General features: G+C 44.7%; 1 protein-coding gene across 1 annotated transcript in view; it reads left to right on the top strand.

The window, feature by feature from the left end:
• The window catches only part of LOC126417043 (KH domain-containing, RNA-binding, signal transduction-associated protein 3-like), a 529,689-nt gene that overhangs the window by 416,183 nt on the left and 92,312 nt on the right, over positions 1-21,194 (top strand). Inside the window, exon 3 of the mRNA XM_050084934.1 lies at positions 15,643-15,759. Coding sequence (XP_049940891.1) covers positions 15,643-15,759 — 117 coding nt within the window. The remainder of the gene's footprint in view (positions 1-15,642; positions 15,760-21,194) is intronic.

The following is a 21,194-nucleotide window of genomic DNA, read 5'->3' as shown; positions in this document are numbered from 1 at the left end:
CCAGACTAATTTGCCCATTCTTATCAAATTTAAACCTGTATGTTATTTAGTTATCAGTAAATGGCCAACATGCAGCCATTCATGAAAAATCATGCGTATGCAACCTGTAAACTGATTTGTTCAGCATCATTGTAGATAGAAATTGCGCAGTCGCAAGTGATCTATGAAGTCTGTAATTTTCTAACATGTGTCGGCGACACGTTCATAGTTCGACTCAGCGATGAGGATAAATTGGTATTTCTTGAGCAACTGGACTACATTCATGAAAAGATAGGGTTTACCATGGAACGGGTAGTGAATTGCTGTGTACCGTTCTTGGATGAATCAGGTCGACGTTAGGGGAGTGGATTGTTAGGCAGTTGCGTGCACCGTAAGCCCACCCATACTGATTTACGCTTGCAGGTGTCCAACTACGACCATTCTTCGCAAACTATCAGCGTACTCAAAATTTTTTTTACATACGATCTATGTAGTAGTGTCCGACTGTGGCAGCCTACGGGACGAACTGGTACAGTATTGCTGAAAATGGATACACAAAACATCAGAGTAAGAGAGCTCTGCAAGCGAAAACACCAGACCAACCAAAGGGAGAGCAGGTAGAAAGTCTGTGGCGTTTCTACCGTAAGTGCGAAATGTTTTTCGAAAACGCAGGTTAATGAAGAAGCGTAAAATGAATGTGCCTTCGGCCGCAGGCCAGGACGGGCAGATATTCTGGGACCTGTGAAGATGATATGTTTTAACGGAAAGCAAGTATTTATGAAACTCTCTGCGGGTGAGGTGTAAGTTGTTCAGGACAAACAGGACTCACTGTGCAATAACGGCGCATCGAACACAGCGACACACACACCTCCTCTGCAAACAAATGTGCAGCAGTGGCTGAAAATCGTTTCACTGGCCATTACATGGATTAAGGAAATTGAAGATGCTGGCCACAGCCCTATCCTGTTGGGACTCATTGGGTCAGGAAGCTGTGGAAGTACAGTTAGCAGATAAACAGTTATAACAACGCTTTTGTTGCTGTCTGTCTTCTCTGTACCGAGCATTTACTCCACAGTGTTGTGTCAATTAGTTCTAATTTCGACGGCACACCTTCAATATGTCCGTGCGGCTTATCAGCCGAAATATTAGAAGGCGACAGTCGTATGCTGTTTTGGATGCACACTGCGAAAATTGCTGGAATAACTATACTACCTTATCCAAAGTATTGCGGACACCCATATGTAATGCGGAATTAACAGTTGGGCACCCCAGACCAGAATTACAAAATGGCTCTAAGCTATATAGGACTTAACATCTGAGGTCATCGGTCCCCTAGAACTTACAACTACTTAAACCTAACTAACCCAAGGACATCACACACATCCATGCCCTACACAGGATTCGAACCTGTGACCGTAGCAGCAGCGCGGTTCCGGACTGAAGCGCCTAGAACCGCTCGGTTAAAGCGGCCGGCAGCAGAATTACAGACCACTAGTCAGTCAAGGTTGGATATGACGTATTATCGGAGCAAAGTCAGAAGAGGAAGGCGGTGGCGGTGGCGGGCGTGGCGGGGGGGGGGGGGGGGGGTGAATGTCATGCCCAGGCAGAGAAAGCGTCTTCACGTTGTGCCACGCTCTTGCGGCGTCATGCTACCTACACGTGATTTCTCTGCCACGGTCCTGACTGTCTGTTCAAAAAGTAGTGCGTAACGGCTTGTTCGCCAGCGTATTTTACGGGAACAAACATCCTGTGCTGAGATGACGATTCTAATCGGCACACGGGTCACCGTAATTGATATCCGAAAACTAAAGACAAAAGTTTAAGTAGAAAAAATATAAAATTAACAACAAAAATTTGCAATACCGTCTGAACTGATTAGGCGACCTGCATAGTAAGCTCATTTCTTGATCGCTCTATAGTTTGGATACCAGTATTCGCTGCGCCCGTTTTAAAACATTTATTTCTTAACGTTCCTATAGCTTTCAGGTGCTTAATTACTTGAATGGTTTTTATCGATTAATTATTCCGTCATTTTGGCACTTTGTAGGAGATTCCTCAACCCTGCTCAGTCGTTTTCTGGTCGTTATTTCTAAGCATATTATGGGCGTTGGGAGGGAACTCTCAAGGGATTGCATTTTCCCGCCAAGGCCAGCTGCTGCACGACGCATTCCGTCGCCGTCAGGCGCTATGAGCAGACCTGCTTCCGCGAGACAACCGCCATTCGGAAAGCGGTCACGTGCCAAGCTGCTCTTTGCGCGCTTTGGTGTGCCCTCGCTCGGCCGCCATCGCTAATCCGCTTACTGGCCCCGGGGCTCGCTGCGGGACTTGTGTGATTTAATAATCTGGCCGAGCGCGCCAATCGATGCGTGTGCTGTGGCTCCCTCTGGGCCGCCGAGACAGCATTCCATGTCGGGGGAAGATGCTTCCCACGGACACGGAAACTGCTGCGCCTAATCTTACAAATGCTGCTGGTATTTATTCGTTGGTGTCGGGAATTGACAATGAAAATGTTGTAAAATAAAATCCCAAATTCAGTAAATGCAGCGTAACACCATCTGACTTCCAACATAATAAATGGCCTTAATACTCGCAGACGGGAGAAAAGATTATCTATACTGAAGCGCCAAAGAAACTGTTACAGACAGGAATATTTAAGTACAGATATATTTAAAAATGCAAAATTCGGCGTTACGGTCGGCAACGTCTATATAAGACAACAAGGTCCGGCGCAGTTGTTAGATCTGTTACTGCTGCTACAATTGGAGTTTATCAAGAGTTAAGTAATTTTGAACGTGGTGTTATAGTCGGTGCTGGAGCAATAGTCTCCGAGGTAGCGATGATGCGGGAATTTTCCAGTACGACCACTTCAAGAGTGTACCGTGAGAATATCAGAAATCCGGTAATAAAACACTAAATCTCCGACGTCGCTGCGGCCGGAAAGGGATCCTGCAAGAACGGGACCAAGAACGACTGAAGAAAATCATCCAACGTGACAGAAGTGCAACCCTTCCGCAAATTGCTGCAGACCATCAGCAAGTGCCAGCGTGCAAACCATTCAACGAAACATCATCGATATGGGCTTGCGGAGACGAAGGCCCGCTCCTTACTCTTGATGACTGCATGACATAAAGCTTTACGCCTCGCCTATGCCCGTCAACACCGACATTGGACTGTTGATAACTGGAAAAATGTTGCTTCGTCGGACGAGTCTCGTTTCAAATTGTATCGAGCGGATGGACGTGTACGGGTATGGAGACAACCTCATGAATCTATGGACCCTGCATATCAGCAGGGGACTGTTCACTCTGGCGGAGACTCTGTAAAGGTGTGGGGCGCGTGCAGTTTGAATGACGTGGGACCCCTGATACGTCTACATCCGACTCTAATAGGTGACACGTACGCAAGCATCCTGTCTGATCACCTGCATCTCTTCATGTCCATTGTGCATTCCGACGGACTTGGGCAATTCCAGCAGGAAAATGCGGCACCCCACATGTCCAGAATTGCTACAGAGTGGCTACAGGAACACACTTCTGAGTTTAAACACTTCCGCTGGCCACCAGAGTCCCCAGGAATGAACATTATTGAGTATATCTGGGATGCTTTGCGACGTGCTGTTCACAAGAGATCTCCACCCCTCTTACGGATTTATGGACAACCCTGCCGGACTCTTGGTGTCAGTTCCTTCCAACACGTCGTCTTGGGCACATCTGGGTGCTCGCGGGGGGCCTACACGATATTAGGCATGTGTACCAGTTTATTTGGCTCTTCATTGTATAATAAACATTTATTTCAAATTACCACAAAACAAAAGTTGCTAGAGATCCTTCATGTACATCGAATCGTAGCATCTCACTTATTTCATCATGGCATCAGTACTTCGTGTTTGCTCAGCACTGCGACGTTCAGTTTCACAATCGGTTTAGACACCTCCGCATGTTCCAATTTGGATATAATAATTACCATGTGATATCTCTCTAGCTTTTCGAAGTTCTCTGGTTGTTACACCTTTCCGTTTTGCGACATCATCCCAAAACCAAGGTCGATGTTTTCTGTCACAATACATCATATTCCATCATTAGCATTGGTAGAGTTCCTCCAGGCTGACGCATCTTTCTCGGAGGCACGAGAGTACAGTCAAGGGATGACACGCTAAAGGAACTTGAATGTACACCTCATGCGGTGTTTGTGATGCGAATCTTCTGCTTGATGTCCTCGCAGCGGAATTAAATTGCGGGAGTGCAGTACGTATTTGTATTTGAAAGTTATAATTAATTATCTGTTTTAGATTAAAAGCGCATATCTGCGTTTTTCCATTATTAGGCTTAAAGTCATCGTTTTAGTAGGAATTGGATAGTGCTTAAATGACACGAATGATGATGTTTTTTGTGTCATTAAAAGATTTTCGTTACACGGCACCTACATCAGTATGATTTGCTTATTTTAATGCTCTGGTTTTGAGGTTTATAGTTACTCGTCAGTATAGATGTTATATAACAGGGGTGGAAAGCAATACCATTCCTTGAGTTAGTTCGTTTTTCTGTATTCTACAACGGGATTTTGTATGCTGCAAAATGACAAGAAACGTCTATCAAGTAACGGATTTGATGAACTTAATCGATAATTCGTTACAATTAGATACGACATGTTGAGATACTTTGAAAAACAAAAACTATAACGATAGAAATAAATCTTTTATGGTTGTATTTTGTTAATCTCTGACATGAATACCGTAGAGAAAGACATTTAAATGAGCACAGTTGTAATTAGGTTTCAGCCACAATGTTGCCAACATGTAACCGAATCTTCGAATGAGGTGACCGAGCGTGGTGGTGCAGTGGTTAGCACATTGGACTCACATTCGGGAGGACGACGGTTCAATCCCGCGTCCGGCCATCCTGATTTTGTCTTCCATCATTTCCCTAAATCGCTCCAGGCAAATGCCGGAATGGTTCCTTTGAAAGGGCACGGCCGATTTCCTTCCCCGTCCTTCCCTAATCCGATGAGACCGATGACCTCGCTGTTTGGTCTCTTCCCCCAAACTACCCAACCTTTCGGATGGAGGGAATTACAGTCAGTTCCACAAGAAAGTGGACGCCGTTATCTGTATGAAATGAAAAACACTATTATAAATATGTGTTTACATGAAAATACTTGATATTACTAATTGCACAATTACCTAATAGTTAATCCAATCGCCGCCATTATCGATTCCAGCTTGACACCTTAGCCCTCTCCCCGGTAAGTCGTCCACGTTTCTAGCGACTAAATATCGTTTGATCCACTTCGCAACGAATGTCTTTCACTTTCTAAGAATTTTAACAGCAGCTCCATATGATAGCTTTGGTTCCTTTGGGTAGTTTAGAAGGAACACTGCCTCGTGGCGCTTCACATTTAAGGGGCGTTCAAAAAGAAGCGAGCCGGACGCATAATTACAAAAACCAGTACCTTTATGTGAGAAGAACTGACCCTGGCTGCTGAAACACTTGTCTCACTGTGACACAAGGCGGTGAATGGCTGTCTCGTAAAGTTCCCGGGGCTGCGATGTTAACCAGTTCCGCACGTACAGCTGGACGTCGTCGTCCGAGGTGAATCGTTCGCCCCCCCCCCCCGACCCTTTTTAAGGGGACCAAAAATGGCCCACTTCTGATGCACTTACTGCAGCACGGAACAGTGAATGCCCAGCCTTACTCGCAATGCTTGACCACCCTTCGCCAAGCGATCAAATCAAAACGACCAGGCAGTCTCACCCGTGGGGTCATCTGCTCCACGACAATGCAAAACCTCATACGGCCAACACAATCATGGCACCTCTGCAGAAATTCAAATGGGAGGTTCTCGACCACTCCATACAGTCCGGACCTCTCTTCCTGTGATTGCCACATTTTTGGTCCTCTTAAAAAGGCTCTGAGGGGCAAACGATTCACCTCGGACGACGATGTCCAGCTGTACGTGCAGAATTAGTTAACATCGCAGCCCCGAGAATCTTATGAGACAGCCATTCACCGTCTTGTGTCACAGTGGGACAAGTGTCTCAACAGCCATGGTCAGTACTTCTAACATACAGGCACTGATTTCTGTAATTACGCCTCCGGCTCGTTTCTTTTTGAACGCCGCTTATATTTTGCACTCATTTAGAATTGCAACTGACAAAACAGAACATAACATTCAACTCTCACACTTCTTATCTATACACTGCGCAAAATTGCATTGATTACAGATTCGAGACCACTACCAGAGACGTCGTTGCGGACATCATATTTAAAATTATGGTGTACACTTTCTTGTAGAACTGACTGCATATATGTTTAACGGCCATATGTCTTAACTCCCACTCACCTCGCAGTGTTCAAACCACGTTCGCTTTTCCCCCTCGTAGTACTGGACTGCAACGATGCTGGAACGTACCTGCAATGTTCAAATAAGTAGTTAGGGGAATTGGGGGGGGGGGGGGGGGGCTGCTGCTTCACTACCGAGTGATGTCACACGAGCCTGGTAGAACTTCGATTATTATTAATATTCGTGCACTTTTTACAGCGCTGCACTGTCCACACTCTAAACATGTTATTCTTGTGGTCATATTCATATCCATTCGTTGCAATCCAACAAGACGATGTTCGTGGGAATGATGTAGTTAATCCAATTCTCGCGTGGTGCGACGCGGGAGATGCGGGGGAACATCAAATCGTTTTTTTTTTTTCGCGTTTTGACTCAGTTCTCTCATTTCACAAACTACTGCTGCATTCGCGTTTTGCGCACGAATGATTGAATGCTGATGCGCACGAACGACTGCACGTCGAGGATTATACTTGTGTCACGATGTTTACAACACTTTTGCGGGCCCAAGATTTCCGCGGTTCCGTCGTGTTAGATAGCCAGCCTCTCACTACTGATCACTTGGCGCCAAACAGATGCGAAATCAATAGCGCCACCTCACTACCAATAGCAGCGATGCTAGTGAATATGAAGCTTACAAAAACCTAGGGTTCGTTTCACTGTGCTAACCTACCTGTGAATATACGAACAGACATTCATGCCATGTATAGATATCGATTAATAATACCTAAATTAGACCTTAATTTCATGCAAAAGATGGTGTGAGAAATAAAGTTTCACGAAAGGTTAAAAAGAATGTTAAGTTTGAGCATCGTTTGTCGTCGACATCGAGATCCTTAGAGACTGATGACTAGGTCATTGGCAGTAGAATAGGGTACGGAAGCGAAAATGGTGGCTTTAACGAGCCAGCGCTATCTCAAGTGATACAGAAAAATGGTGAGTATGGTTGAAAGGGGATTCGGAACATGCTCCTTTGGAGTTCGAATTCAGTGCGTAATCACTGCCTCACTATCATCGGTGATGGGTTAAACTATCTTCCTGAGTGGAAAGATAGAATTTGCTTTTTGCAGGAAACGTTGAAACATCTGACCCGTCCGAACACACATCACATACACATATTTTCACTGTACATCTACAGTATCCTTTTTATTGCAAGCTCACAGAAACTGTCTTGGGTACTTACAGGTATTGAAGTTTTACACTGCATACTCTCAGCTCCTGAGTGAAAGATTCACTAGAAAGGAGAGCATTTTTTGCCAAGATTTTTAATCATCTCGTAAGCGTGCCGACGGCAAGTTAGAATGTTACACTGTTGCGATTCTTTTGGAAAAAATCTGGAATCCTCAGAGAATTATATTTTACCTAGAAAAATTGGGTAATCTCAGGGAATTTCAGGAAGACACAAAATCACAAGAATTCAGCGTTTTTAATCTGCCATTAAAATTGAGTATTATTGAGTTTTATAAACAACAAATTTTAAAATACTCAGTATTTCGAAGTGTGTTAAGTACATGAATATTATTCCATATAAATTGCCGTGCCGGATTAGCCGAGCGGTCTAAGGCGCTGCAGTCATGGACTGTGCGGCTGGTCCCAGCGGAGGTTCGAGTCCTCCCGCGGGCATGGGTGTGTATGTTTGTCCTTAGGATAATTTAGGTTACGTAGTGTGTAAGCTTAGGGACTGATGACCTTAGCAGTTAAGTCCCATAAGATTTCACACACGGACATATAAATTATCGATGTTTAAAAACTGCAGTTAAACTACTGATTATGGCTGGTACACAGCTCAGCTCAGAGGAAAGAACAGTAATTATTGTGGTATGCGCTGCCCCATCGCTGCTCACCATTAATTTCCAACAGGGGCTTCATGAGACCATCTTCCTCCTCACACCTGAAATTCTCAGGGAGGTTTTTTTTCCCCCCCTCCAAGTGTGACTTCTTCTTCTTCTTCTTCTTCTTCTCCTCACCGATCACAGGCCGTGTAGACCACGCGTTACATCAATGATATGCTTCCACTGCCTTCTATATCTCGCAGTCTCTCTCCACTCTGTGGAAAGTCCTAATGCTGCGATGTCCTTCTCTATGTCATCTTTCCACCTTGTACGAGGTCGGCCCAATGGTCTTGTTGCCTGGAGGGTTCCTTCAAATGCTTTCTTGATGATTCTGTTATTTTCCATTCTAGCCACATGTCCTGTCCATTACAGTCTCCTACTTTTTAATTTCTGTATGATAGTGGGTTGCTTCATTAACTAATAAATTTCATTGTTCTTTCGAACTCTCCATACGCCATTCCCCAACACAGGTCCCCAGATTTTTCTATCGGAAACATTCAGTTTTTCTCTTTCATTCTTCGTAAATGACCAGCTTTCTGGACCATATAGTAAGTACTATGGGGCACATTATAGTGTTGTATATTTTCATCTTTTTGGTGCCTGCCGGCCGATGTGGCCGAGCGGTTCTGGGCGCTACAGTCTTGAACCGTGCGACCGCTACGGTCGCAGGTTCGAATCCTGCCTCAGGCATGGATGTGTGTGATGTCCTTAGGTTAGTTAGGTTTAAGTAGTTCTAAGTTCTAGGGGACTGATGACCACAGATGTTAAGTCCCATGGTGCTCAGAGCCATTTTTTTTGGTGCCTGACAAAGCTTTACTTTTTAGTGGGTTGCTTAGTCAGTACAGACATCTTGACCGTGGGCTGTTTTTTCGTTTATATCCATTGTTATAATATTTTTACTGTTGAAACGTGATCGAAGGTATTTAAACTGAAGAACTCTTCTGAATTTAGAATGTTGGGTCAATTTCAAAGTAAGGATTTGGACTAGCCACCCTGATTACTCTTGCTTCCTTCCTTCCCTCTTCAAAAGTTATAAAAGGCATTTGTGTCTGGGACATTATTTCTGTTACCTTCGTTACAGATACTTTTAGAAAATCTTACTCCATTCAATTACGGTTTAGTAAGTCACAACAACACGAATCTTTTGTCATTAATGTGTTCCACGCACTGAAATTTGTCATCCTATACATTTCGGGGTATGCGATGCTGTTACATGTCAGATTGAGAATTCGTGCCGAGGATACGGGCATTTCTTTCTTGTGGCTCATGTTTTTATGAGCGTTGCAGTCGTAAACAACAAGGAATTCAATTTCCGCGGCGTTCTTGGGGTTAAATGTTGGTCGTTTGGGCAAATGTTACTGCTCTCCTGCGTCGCAGTCCCGCGGCCTGGCGTCCACAGTCGTAAAATCTCCGGCGGATTATACTACGTGACGTTCAGACGTAATGTCTTAATCGTTGTTATAAGTCGTAAAAATACTCCGTCGTCTCCGTGTTCCACAGGTCTTACATCCGCCACTTTCCTCTGCTGGTCACGGGTTGGGGGTGCACTTTTGTGCAATCTCCGCGAAACATCGCTTTGCCTGCTGGCTGTTTTTCACGGTTCTGTCGAGCTCCTTACCCTGCGCAGTCTGACAGCGGTTGCGGAAAGCAAATATACGTTTTCGTTTCCAGTGAGTCGGCTGTACTCGATTCCTGGTTAATGTTCTGGCGTGCTGACGACAATATGGTAGCGAATGACGACATTTTGTAGTAAAAGTTGATTGTTGTAGACTAGTGGGCCATAGTGTAGCACACGGTGATAACAAGGAAATTACATTCAAATCCTATCGTAATCATTTGTGCAGACTACGTATTTCAATCTTTTCTATGATTTTTTATTGTTTTATATCCACACGACGTATTTATTATTTACTGGTCTATAAGTGGAGGTATAATGTGTTTCTGTGATACTCTGTGTCACTTACAGTAGAAATGAATTAACCAGTTGCGTATATGTTTAATGTTGAAACAGTTGTATAGTTAAGCACGTCAAATTAAAATGTTAACTGCAACTCCTATGAGTAATTATTTAATGTCTTATTTAATTCCGTCAATTCCGTGAATAGAAATAATAGTAAATATAATACTCCATCACGTCATTGTAACATAGGTTAATACGCACCTTTGGAGACTTGTAGTACTGTAACAACCATGTTAGGTTAATATGCAGTTAGGAGTCAAGTAGTACTGTAACAAACACGTTAAATTTTCAAAATGTAAGTGCAAATGTGGAAGTTTTTCATCAGTGTAGAAGACGAAAGTTGCATCATCAAGTCCGCAGCTCGCGGTCGTGCGGTAGCGTTCTCGCTTCCCGCGCCCGGGTTCCCGGGTTCGATTCCCGGCGGGGTCAGGGATTTTCTCTGCCTCGTGATGACTGGTGTTGTGTGATGTCCTTAGGTTAGATAAGTTTAAGTAGTTCTAAGTTCTAGGGAACTGATGACCATAGATGTTAAATCCCATAGTGCTCAGAGCCATTTTGCATGATCAAACGTACGTAATATGTTACTAGACTTCCTCTCATTCCTCAAACATTGTTTCGTTAACCCCTCTGGAAGTATAGTTTATCTCGTAAAACGTAACAACTGCGTCGTTCTGTGACTATTAGGCGAAAAACGTAAGCAGATGTTAGCCCAGTATATCCATACAGTTCTTCAAAATGGAGTTGTAGCTGCGAAATGTGCTGGACAAAATAAAAATAAAATTTTTGATTGGCGACGAAATATTGTTAATTAATAATCCATGATCTAGTCGTTTCCAATTCGTTACTGTGATTTGAGGGACTATTCACCGGCAGCACAACTATTCTGGAATATCCGGAGTTTTCTCATAGCCATAGTGATAAGAGGCAGAAGGATAGATTATATATTTAGAGCTCATTCGTCATATGGGGAAATTATGCCTGAAAGTGCAGTAAAAGAATAATTGACTTTTCTCTTGTATTAAAACGGCAACAAAATCATTAAGTTTTTTCTGAGTCCAAGGTGGTTCATTCGTCAGCGTTTAACGCAGTTTCAGATACTGGGATCAGTATTTAATCATGATCATGTGCACAGTGACTTTGCCGCGTGTTAAAACTACATTAATTACCAACGGTGAAAAGGATTTTCATGTTGGCGTTTTATTTTAGGACTGCAAACGATGTGGCATGTGGCATAGTTCGTCAGACACTTGGTTAATATTGAAGGGGGAAGGAGTGGAGCGATTAAAAATTCCGTCAGTACGTCATCCAGATTTACATTTATTTCTTTGGTGACATTGGTTTTCAGGGAAATAGGCCGTGGTCCAAAGCATATTTTCTGCCTGTCTCTCCTATATAACAGTAGACAGCCTCAGAAGCAGTGGAGATGTCTGTAGGTGATTCTCCTACGTAAGCTTCTTTTTAACAGCCAATCAATGTGCACACTACTTTCTCAGGCAGGCAAAACCGGCAAACTATTTACCTAAAACAGTCGATTCGTGACGTTATTTAACCATGACCTAAGATGTTACGGAACTATACAGTAGTGTAGAAGCATAGGTGCTGTTACTTCTATTTAGCAATAAGCTCCATAGCTCCTTCCATTTCATTTTGGCGTGTTCAGCTTGCTGTGCAAGTGCAGTGTACAATCATTCGCTTTTAAAAGCAGTTCACACTAGCTACATCTATCTCCATTTCCTCTGGGGATGCTTTCCCCAGAAGGAGAGGAAACGCCAGCACAGAAACATGCATTAAACTTCGACCTAATTCTCAGAAGACAGGTGTGACTAAGGCTGTAAATACTGGCCTTGAAAGTCTACGTTATATCATTTACGTTTATTGTTTTCCGAAAATAATTTAAAGTGAATACCGGAATGGTTCCTTCAGCAAGACTACGGCCTTCTCGCTCCCCAGTCTATTTAGCATATATATTCCGCTGATAATTCTATAGCATATGACGGAGGGTACCCTGCACGAACGTTATACATTATTCTAGTCCAGCCTTAGCTTGTAATCTTCCCCTAATGACACCTACTTCAACGATGCGTCAAACTCGCAAGTTCTATGTTTGTTTTAAGCAAATGCAAAGTTTTATTTGCGATAGTCGGTCGCCATTATTTTGGGCTCGCAGCTCCGCCGGCTGTACCCGTATTCGAAAACTTGATAACAAAAAAGTATTACTAGACATTTTTTAGAAAAACCGGTAAATGGTGTAGAGCATCGCGACATGTTAAAAAACATCGCGTTTGTCTAGGTAGAGGTATTGCGTGCTACTATCATATTACCATCAGAGGAATACGGAGATACGCGCCATTCATGCACGGAGGGGGAAAGTGTTGCTTGAAACACCCACCACCAAACACCAAGAGGTGTGTTCATCCTCTGATAAGTTAATTACGCCATTTCGTTCCTATGGAATTCCTATTGTCAAGTTTCTTAAAGGTGCATTGGTAGCGAAACGGGCAATTAATGCGTGTGTTACGAATTGTCATCCACTTTCTTATCCGTAGACCCATTGCAACAGTTTCAAACACGATTTAATAATAATTTTTACGTTTGTTAGCACCTTACCTTTGTACATACTCAACACAGCTCCCAAGAGTTTGTTTCTCTTGATGACCAAAGTAAGGGTTTATTCCACCTGCTGTTCCCTTCTTGAGCGGTTGAATTTGCTGTGTGGATTCCGCTTCTATAAACAGCGGGGAAACCTCGTGTGTATAATAGCTGCCCAAGTATTCTACAGAACTGATTTTTCTGATATGCATGCAAAAAAAAAAGAGGCTACACACTCGAGGATAAGCAATAGCGTGGTAGGAGTATATGATAACAAATTTAGATCGAATCCAGTACGCCTTTTACAGTATTCGCACCAGTACGCAGTGTAACGCCCTATGGCGGCAACACAGGTGTGTATTATGGCATTCGAACGATCGTAAAGGTGCCGAATGGCATCCTGCGATAGGTTGTCTCAAGCACCTTGCGCATTTTCTTGCAATTCGGCAGTGGTTCTCGCAAAGCCCTGGAGAAAGAGTTAAGTTCCCGATGAGGCGCTTCTTACATCTAGCCGGGCGTTCTACATATTTCATATTACAAATGATACGTTAAACGTATTATATAGAACATCAATTACTACATTTAGAAATTACAGTAGAGCAGATAAAAAGTTCACAGTCTCTCAAGATAAATGCAAATAGTAAATGCAGATTACGGGAAGTAAGGTTTTAACTGTGTGTGCTGGGAGCAATGGGCGTCAGAGAAAAATTCCGAAGTGGGAGGGAAAGAGGAAGGTGATAACAGGCAGTTAATGAAGATGGAAAATAAAGACGCGTGAGTCGTATGGAAAGGAAGATGTGTAGCTGGAAGAAGAATGAAGAACTGCCTTTGCTGTCGCTTAGTATTCAGAACTCTCTGCACATGCGAGAGAGAAGCTCCAGAAAGAGGCAGCAAGGTGCCTAAAAGGCATTTCTTGTTAGCAAGATAGACCAACAGATATGCTGAATGAGGCTTTTAAGTGCGAAGCGTTATCGCGCCAGAGAGTGGCTGCTACTCCGCCTACAGCGCGCAAGCAAAATCAAGACAAGGTCGTCCACCAGTTGATGCGAATGAATGCCGCTTCTTTCTCCTACATACCGAGGCAAAGAGATTGATAGGGACGACACGTGACGTTTTCAATTTGTCCGTTACAATTACTTGTTATCATAGTAAGGGATAAAAATGTAGATTATTGCTGTAAATGGTAGTGACAGAACTAGCATAAAATTTTTCTTACTAATGGTAAGAAATATCTACTGCATTTAATGGATATGAGACTAGATTGTGAGAAACTGGACAGTAAACTGGACAGTAATCGGTTGTGTTCGAATGAGTGAATTAGTGTAATGGTGCACAAGCAAAAGAAAGCTGATAAAAGACGACAGTTTTGAGGTCGAATGCGTAGGTGCATTGATAATTTTAACACGCACACACACACACACACACACACACACACACACACACACACACACACACACACACACAACAGTACCACAGCACCAGATACTTTCCAATTACAGCGAATGTAATTAAAAAAATTATGGATTCATATGGAATGGGGTACACAAAATTATACGAATCAGTTCATATTTGGTGGTATTGCTCTCTATATTTGTAGAAACAGATCGTTTTAATATTTCATATAAATATCTATGTCACAAAATTAAGTCTGCTCGCCGCAGAAAAGTATGACTCCTTTGATCTGCTCACTAGCTTTACTACAGTGTCTTTCGAGAAAAAATAGTTAAATCCTGCTGTGTGAGTTTTACTATAGCGTCATACATGCCATGTATGACACTTTTTCCCTGTATTCCTTATGTGTCTACTTGCTACTGTTAGTTTTTAATGTGTACAGGTAAATTAAATTAAGTCATTTTCATGAATAAATCCAATAGGGCAATAAATCATCTCACGATGTGGACAATGAATTTTATAAAATTGTTCGTTTACATAAATGCATTGTCAAAAGCTTTCTCTAAGTCTACAAATGCTAGAAATGTGGGTTTGCCTTTCCTTAATCTAGCTTCTAAGATATTAGCATGCGATAATTTTTTGACAGCAAATATAGTAAAGCTCCCCATCGATGGTTCGAGTCGTCCTTCGGACATGGGTGTGTATGTTGTCCGTAGCGTAAGTTAAAGTTTGATTAAGTAGCGTGTAAGCCTAGCGACCGATGACCTCAGCAGTTTGGTCCCGTAGGAACTTACTACAAATTTCCAAATAGAAAACCGTGACTAACATACAGTATTATTCTACTGTAGCTGAGGACGTTTCATGTTCGTATACTCGTTTCCTATGGCGTGAGATGAATACTGGCTCTGCGTTCACTTAGTGGCATACGACAAATATTCCACATTCAACTCCTCTTACATTACGTCTAGTTTAGTTTGTTTGGCTAGTCTAGTGTAAGGGCTGATGCGCTTCATTTGTCCCTGAATGGAAGTAAAGTAACTGAAGTTATTCGTTAATCCCTGTGGACAGGAGTTAAATTTTATCAATTGAGAGAATGTCCGGAAATCTGAAGAACGTGCCTCATATTATGAAGTATGTTGCACTCAACGCGATCGATTAATGTTAAATAATGTAGCTTTTAAGTAGCTCTCATAACTGAGAGTTTCTACATACAGCCGACCGTGGTGGAAGAGCGGTTCTAGGCGCTTCAGTCTGGAACCGCGCGACCGCTACGGTCGCAGGTTCGAATCCTGCCTCGGGCATGGCTGTGTGTGGTGTCCTTAGGTTAGTTAGGTTTAAGTAGTTCTAGTGGTCAGAGCCATTTGAATCATTTTCTGCAAACAACCCGTTGTTTGATGTGAGACATGTGAAAAATGAAATGTAATTTTTTATCTCATGCTATTTATTTATTTAACAACAGTTTCTTCACCATAAGAGCTGTAAAAATAATGAAAACTTTAATGGTGTGTTATATGCCGTTTGGTGTTTAAAAGCTACTTCATTGTTCTTTTGCAGTTCAACTTCGTTGGAAAACTTTTAGGACCAAAGGGCAACTCTATGAAGAGACTACAAGAAGATACGATGACGAAAATGGCGGTTCTTGGGCGAGGCTCCATGAAAGACAAGCAAAAAGTAAGTTCACCTCTACAGATTGGATTATCGTACATAAATTTCTTTTCTGGTTCTGTATTCTGTCGTGTTCGTCTGATGATTACTTATTTGCTGATGCTATAAATCGTGCCCGGCGGTTTAATCTGTTGGAAACGACCCTTAGGTATACGCACCATCCAATCCAGTATCTGTCTTTTTTAGGTGAAATTTTATCTCGAACACATACGAGAAACGAGAAGAGATTTCATAAAACCCACTCAAGACGTATGTACTGGGCAGTAGTAACCGGTTGCCAAATGTCAGAAGCGCGGTCCTGGTTGTGATGAATTGCCAGTGCTTTTTGATTTCGTTTCTTTCAAGTGACGGCAGAATTGTTGAGCATGGTGACTAGTGCGTGATCAACGTGAGTGTTTTAGATGATTATTTGGGTCGATACCAGTTTAGAATGTGGCAATAGATGGTAATTTGTCTTCCCCCAGCGAGATACACAAAATAATTCTTGGACCGCCTATGTTTGAAATAATGATTTCCTAGTTGTGCTTATCAGTAATGTCGGATATTCCGCTTAGACCTTACGAAATGTATGGCTTGTGCCATCGTCATGGCTTTAATATCTGTTCGTAAATTGTCATTTCTGCACAAATAATACACTTCACATTTCTTGTGGAGCATTAAAGCTTTCAATCCCCCTTCTCTCTCTCTCTCTCTCTCTCTCTCTCTGGCTTTTGTGAACAGCAGTACATGTTCTGCAATTTCTAACGACCTCTATACCCGTAATTGAAGCATAGATTTCAGAAACCTAAGTACTAATGGACCGTGCGTGCTGCCATTTGCACCGAGTTCGTGCTTGAGAAGGAAGCAGCAGTAGAAATGCGGGCACGCTGCCGAGTGCAGGGAAGGGACTCAGTTAAGAAAACTACCTGGCTCCACAGCCGTTGCATTTCGCCAGTGCGTTTAAAGTTAAAACAGGGAAGCGGCGGCGACGCACTGAATGCTAAAAGGGAGCGTGGCGGCAACTTGCTAGCAGAGCAGCAGGCATCCAGAGCCGCGCCAAGTTACCTTGGCGGGGCAATTCTTGGCGGCCAGTTAGCATCCTCAACTTCAGCTCAACGGAGCTGCGAGAACAAGCCGCGTCTGAGCGTGTATGTGGACTGTGCCAAGGTTGCGGCTGGGAGGAAGGAGGCTAAGGAAATGCTAACTTTCTTGCTAAAGAAATATTACAAAATATTCCACCTATTTTGAAGTTTTTCCCTTCATTTATCACAGAATTTTCTGGAGTCATTCAGTCAACAGAACGTGCAGTACTTGAAAGACTGTTTCTAAGCACAAGCTATGTACTCCGACAAACAGTTATTTGAGTTTCGCAGGGCAACTCGGAACTAGGAAGTTCTATCTTCTTAGTGTGTCACCAACAAAAGAGAACAGGTTTTCGTTTTGTGTTTCGTGCGAAACATATGTAACTATTAAGGAGATTGCTTAAATATTTCGTGTACGAAATTGAAGTTATTGTAGTGTAAATACTTTGCTGCTGCAAACACACATGTGATTCAACTATGGCGTTGCAGCTAATTATGTTCTATACAGTATTGTTTGTAAGTAAATAATGGCAGTTTGTGACTTACCTACGTTCTTTGTCGGAAGTGACCTGACTTGAGCAGATTAAGGAACGAGGAGCCGATAGGAGAAGGAAAAGCTGAAAGTGCGCGAACATTAACTCTGTTGAAAGTCTCTTCGGGTTTGCTGCCGGAGTATTCGAGTATCGTCCCTGAGTGCAATATATCGTTGCCGCCAGTGTTCTAAGGGCGGCGCCACCTGCCCAGTCTTGGAGAGCAACAACGGTGAAGGGCGGCCTATGTACGATGTCGACTGGCAGCGTGGCGTCAGTGTCAGCGGGACTCGACAGCAGAAACAGCGTTCTCCTATACATGGCTACCAGTTGGATCGCCGAAACATCGAATCGAGTTTATTTTGGGATCCCGCAGCAAATCCGAAGAGACTTTAAAGACTTATTACGCCGGGAAAGCCTACGATGTCACAGTAACTGTGTTGGCAACAGGTTTTCTGGCGCTGGAAATACTGTTGACAGAACATCTCCCCCCTGCGGGTCCAGGGATTAGAATAGGTCCGAGGTATTCCTGCCGGTCAAGAGGCGACTAAAAGGAGTCCACTTTATGTGATGGTCCCCTGTAGGGCTTGACCTCTATTTCTCAAAATTTTCCCGAAGAGCGAGCCAATTGGGGAAGGGCGCCTTACATGGTGCATAGTGCCCACCATGCGCTGAGAGCTCTCACATCCTTAGTCGACGTGGATCTGCACTTCCGCTCATTCCCCAGTTGTCGGGCATGGCCACCCTCCTGGGAGCGTTTTCCTCCGTACTTCGTGCAGTATCACTTTCTGCGCTGTCGGCGATAATGGATAGTTCGTTTGCGGCTGATAACTAGCACGGTAGCCAGTCCATTGTGGTGGGGGCACCATGTACCCTGTTGGTTATAGCCCCCTGACCACACAGGGATCGCTCTGCTGATGCCTGCGCCTTTAACTCCCCACGTATGCCAAGGAGTAGAAGCTCGTCACCCTGGGGGCATCGGGACTAGCAGCATTGGCCATCCTGCAAGGTGGCCTTTGCTGCGGCTGGTTGGCGCCCAGGGGAAGAGCCCCTGGTCGGAGTGGGTGGCTTCAGGGTGGATAACACGCCATGAAGCGTACTATGTCATCTCTTACTGATGATCAAACACCAGCAGTCTCTAAGCGGTCAAGGTCGCCAGGCGAATGATGGCAGCATAGCTTATTCGCCACTGTACCTCGTATGTACGAAAGTTGATGGGAATCTATCTTGTCAATGAAACCTCAGTTTTTTGTGCAGCATTTAGAGGACAAGTTTGGGTAGGTGGAGGGCTTGTCCAAAATGCGGTTAGGATCGGTCTTGATCAAAACAGCATCTTCTGCCCAGTCACAGGATCTATTCGCCTGTGACAAGCTGGGGGATGTGTCTGTTTCCATCACGCCCCATAAGAACTTAAATATGGTCCAGGGTATTATATTCCACAGGGACCTTCTTTTGCAGTCTGACGATGAGCTGCCCGTCAATTTATAACGGCGAGTTGTCCATTTCGTCCGGCGCGTCCACCAGGCTCTGGGGGATAATGATGTTGCCACCGGTGCCTTCATCTTAGCCTTCGAGGGTGACACATTACCCGTGGTTTAAGTGCTGGAAGTTCGGCTGTATGCCTTCCCACTGTACTTCCAGTGTCACCTGACTGGATTGTGGACGTCCTTCACATCTCAATACTCCCTGTGCCCCACCTCCATCCGTGTCAGCTGTGGAGAGCACCATTTGCCTTGCTCGCTGGACTGCAGGATTCTCGAGAAAGAAAGAAAGAAAAACAAATTAATACAAGACCCTGGATTGACTGACCTAAACTGAGACTAAGAAAAAATACGAGAGGCTACATTCTGTGCATATGACATCAACCTACACCGCCGCTACGTCAACGGTTCCACCATCTTCCCTTCTGCTGCGTACAGTTGGCTCCCGGATCCGTCAGACTCCACCTACCCCCTTGACGGTGGGGGCACTGGCTCCATGTCAGGGCGGCTTCCGCCATGGTCGCTCTACCACTGATAATCTTGTGCCCCTCGAGTCTGTCATCCGAACAGCCTTTTCCAGACGCCAACATTTGGCTGCCGTCTTTTTTGACTTAAATGAAGCATACGACACGACCTGGCGACATCATATTGTTGCCAAATTGTGTGTGTGTTGTCTCTGGGTCCCGCTCCCGATTTTTATCCAAAACTTCCTGTCGCTCTGTACTTTCCGTGTCCAAGTCTGTGCCTCCCATAGTTCCCTCCGTATTCAGGAGAATTTCGTTTCCGCGGACCACCGTATTAAGTTTCTATTTTTAGTGGCTATTAACGGTCTAGCAGCATCTGAAGGGTCGCCGGTCTCACCTTCTCTGTATGCGGATGACTTCCGGATTTCGTACTGCTCCTCCAGTACTGGTGTTGTTGAGCGGCGCCTACAGGGGCCATTCACAAGGCGCAGTCATGAGCTCTATCCCACGGCTTCCAGTTTTCAGCCGCGAAGTCGTGTGTCATGCATTTCTGTCGACGTCGCACCTTTCATCCAGAACCAGAACTTTGCCTTAATGACGATCCATTCACTGTAGTGGAGACCTGTCGATTCTTAGGACTGGTATCGACGCCCGATTGACTTGGCTACCTCACCTTCGTCAGCTTAAACGGGAGTGCTGGCAGCACCTCAATACCCTCCGCTGCCTGAGCAACATCAACTGGGGTGCAGATCGCTCTACACTGCTGCAGCTCTACAGAGCTCTTGTTCAATCCCTCCTGGACTATGGGAGTCTGGTTTACGGTTCGGCGGCGCTCTCAGCGTTGCGTTAACTCGACCCAGTGCACCATTGTGGCGTTCGCCTAGCGACGTGAGCCCTTAAAACGAGTCCGGGGACCAGTGTCCTGGTGGAGGCCAGAGTCCCTCGCCAGTTATGTTGCACACGTTTGTAGTTCTTCCGCGCATCCGACTTACCGTGTCCTTTTCCCAACCACGGCGGTTCATCTTCCGAATCGGCGGCCCAGGTCAGGGCTCATGATTGCGGTCCGCGTCCCTTCTGGCTGAACTGGAGTCCTTCCTGTTACCACCTCTCGTCGAGGTCCAGTCACGTACACCTCCATCGTCTACACCTAGGCCGCAGATTCTGCTGGACCTTTCGCATGGCCCTAAGGACTCCGTTAACCCTGCAGCTCTCCGCTATCACTTCCTCTCGATTCTCCATCTGTACTGGGGCCTTGAAGTTGTTTACACCGACGGCACGATGGCTGACGGACACGTAGTTTTTGCATATGTTCATGGAGGACATATTGAACAGCATTCCTTGCCTGATGGCTGCAGTGTTTTCACTGCTGAGCTGGCGGCCATATCTCGTGCTCTTGAGCGCGTCCGCTCAGGCCCTGACGAGTCATTTCTCCTGTGTACGGACTCACTGAGCAGCCTACAAGCTGTCGACCACTGCTACCCTCGGCATCCTTTGGTTGCGTCCATTCAGGATCCATCTATGCCCAAGAACGGTCCCGTCGTTCAGGGGTGTTTGTGTGGACCCCAGGACACGTCGGAATCCGAGTTAACTAATTTGCCGACAGGCTGGCCAAATAGGCTACGCGGAAACCGCTTCTGGAGATGAGCATCTCCAAAACTGACCTGCGTTCTGTCTTACGCCGCAGGGTTTTTCGGCTTTGGGAAACGGAATGACATAACAGTACGCAGAACAGACTGCGTGTCATTAAGCAGACTACAAATGTGTGGAAGCCTTCTATGCGGTCCTCTCGCAGGGAATCAGTGTCTGCCGGCTCTGCATTGGCCATACGTGGCTAACGCCTGGTTCGCTCCTCCGTCGCGAGGACTCACCTCGGTGTCGCTGTGGCTCAGAAATGACAGTCGTGCA

The sequence above is a fragment of the Schistocerca serialis genome, chromosome 8 (genome assembly GCF_023864345.2).
Source record: "Schistocerca serialis cubense isolate TAMUIC-IGC-003099 chromosome 8, iqSchSeri2.2, whole genome shotgun sequence".
Taxonomy (NCBI): Eukaryota; Metazoa; Arthropoda; class Insecta; order Orthoptera; family Acrididae; genus Schistocerca; species Schistocerca serialis.
This window is presented reverse-complemented; position numbering and strand designations above follow the sequence as displayed.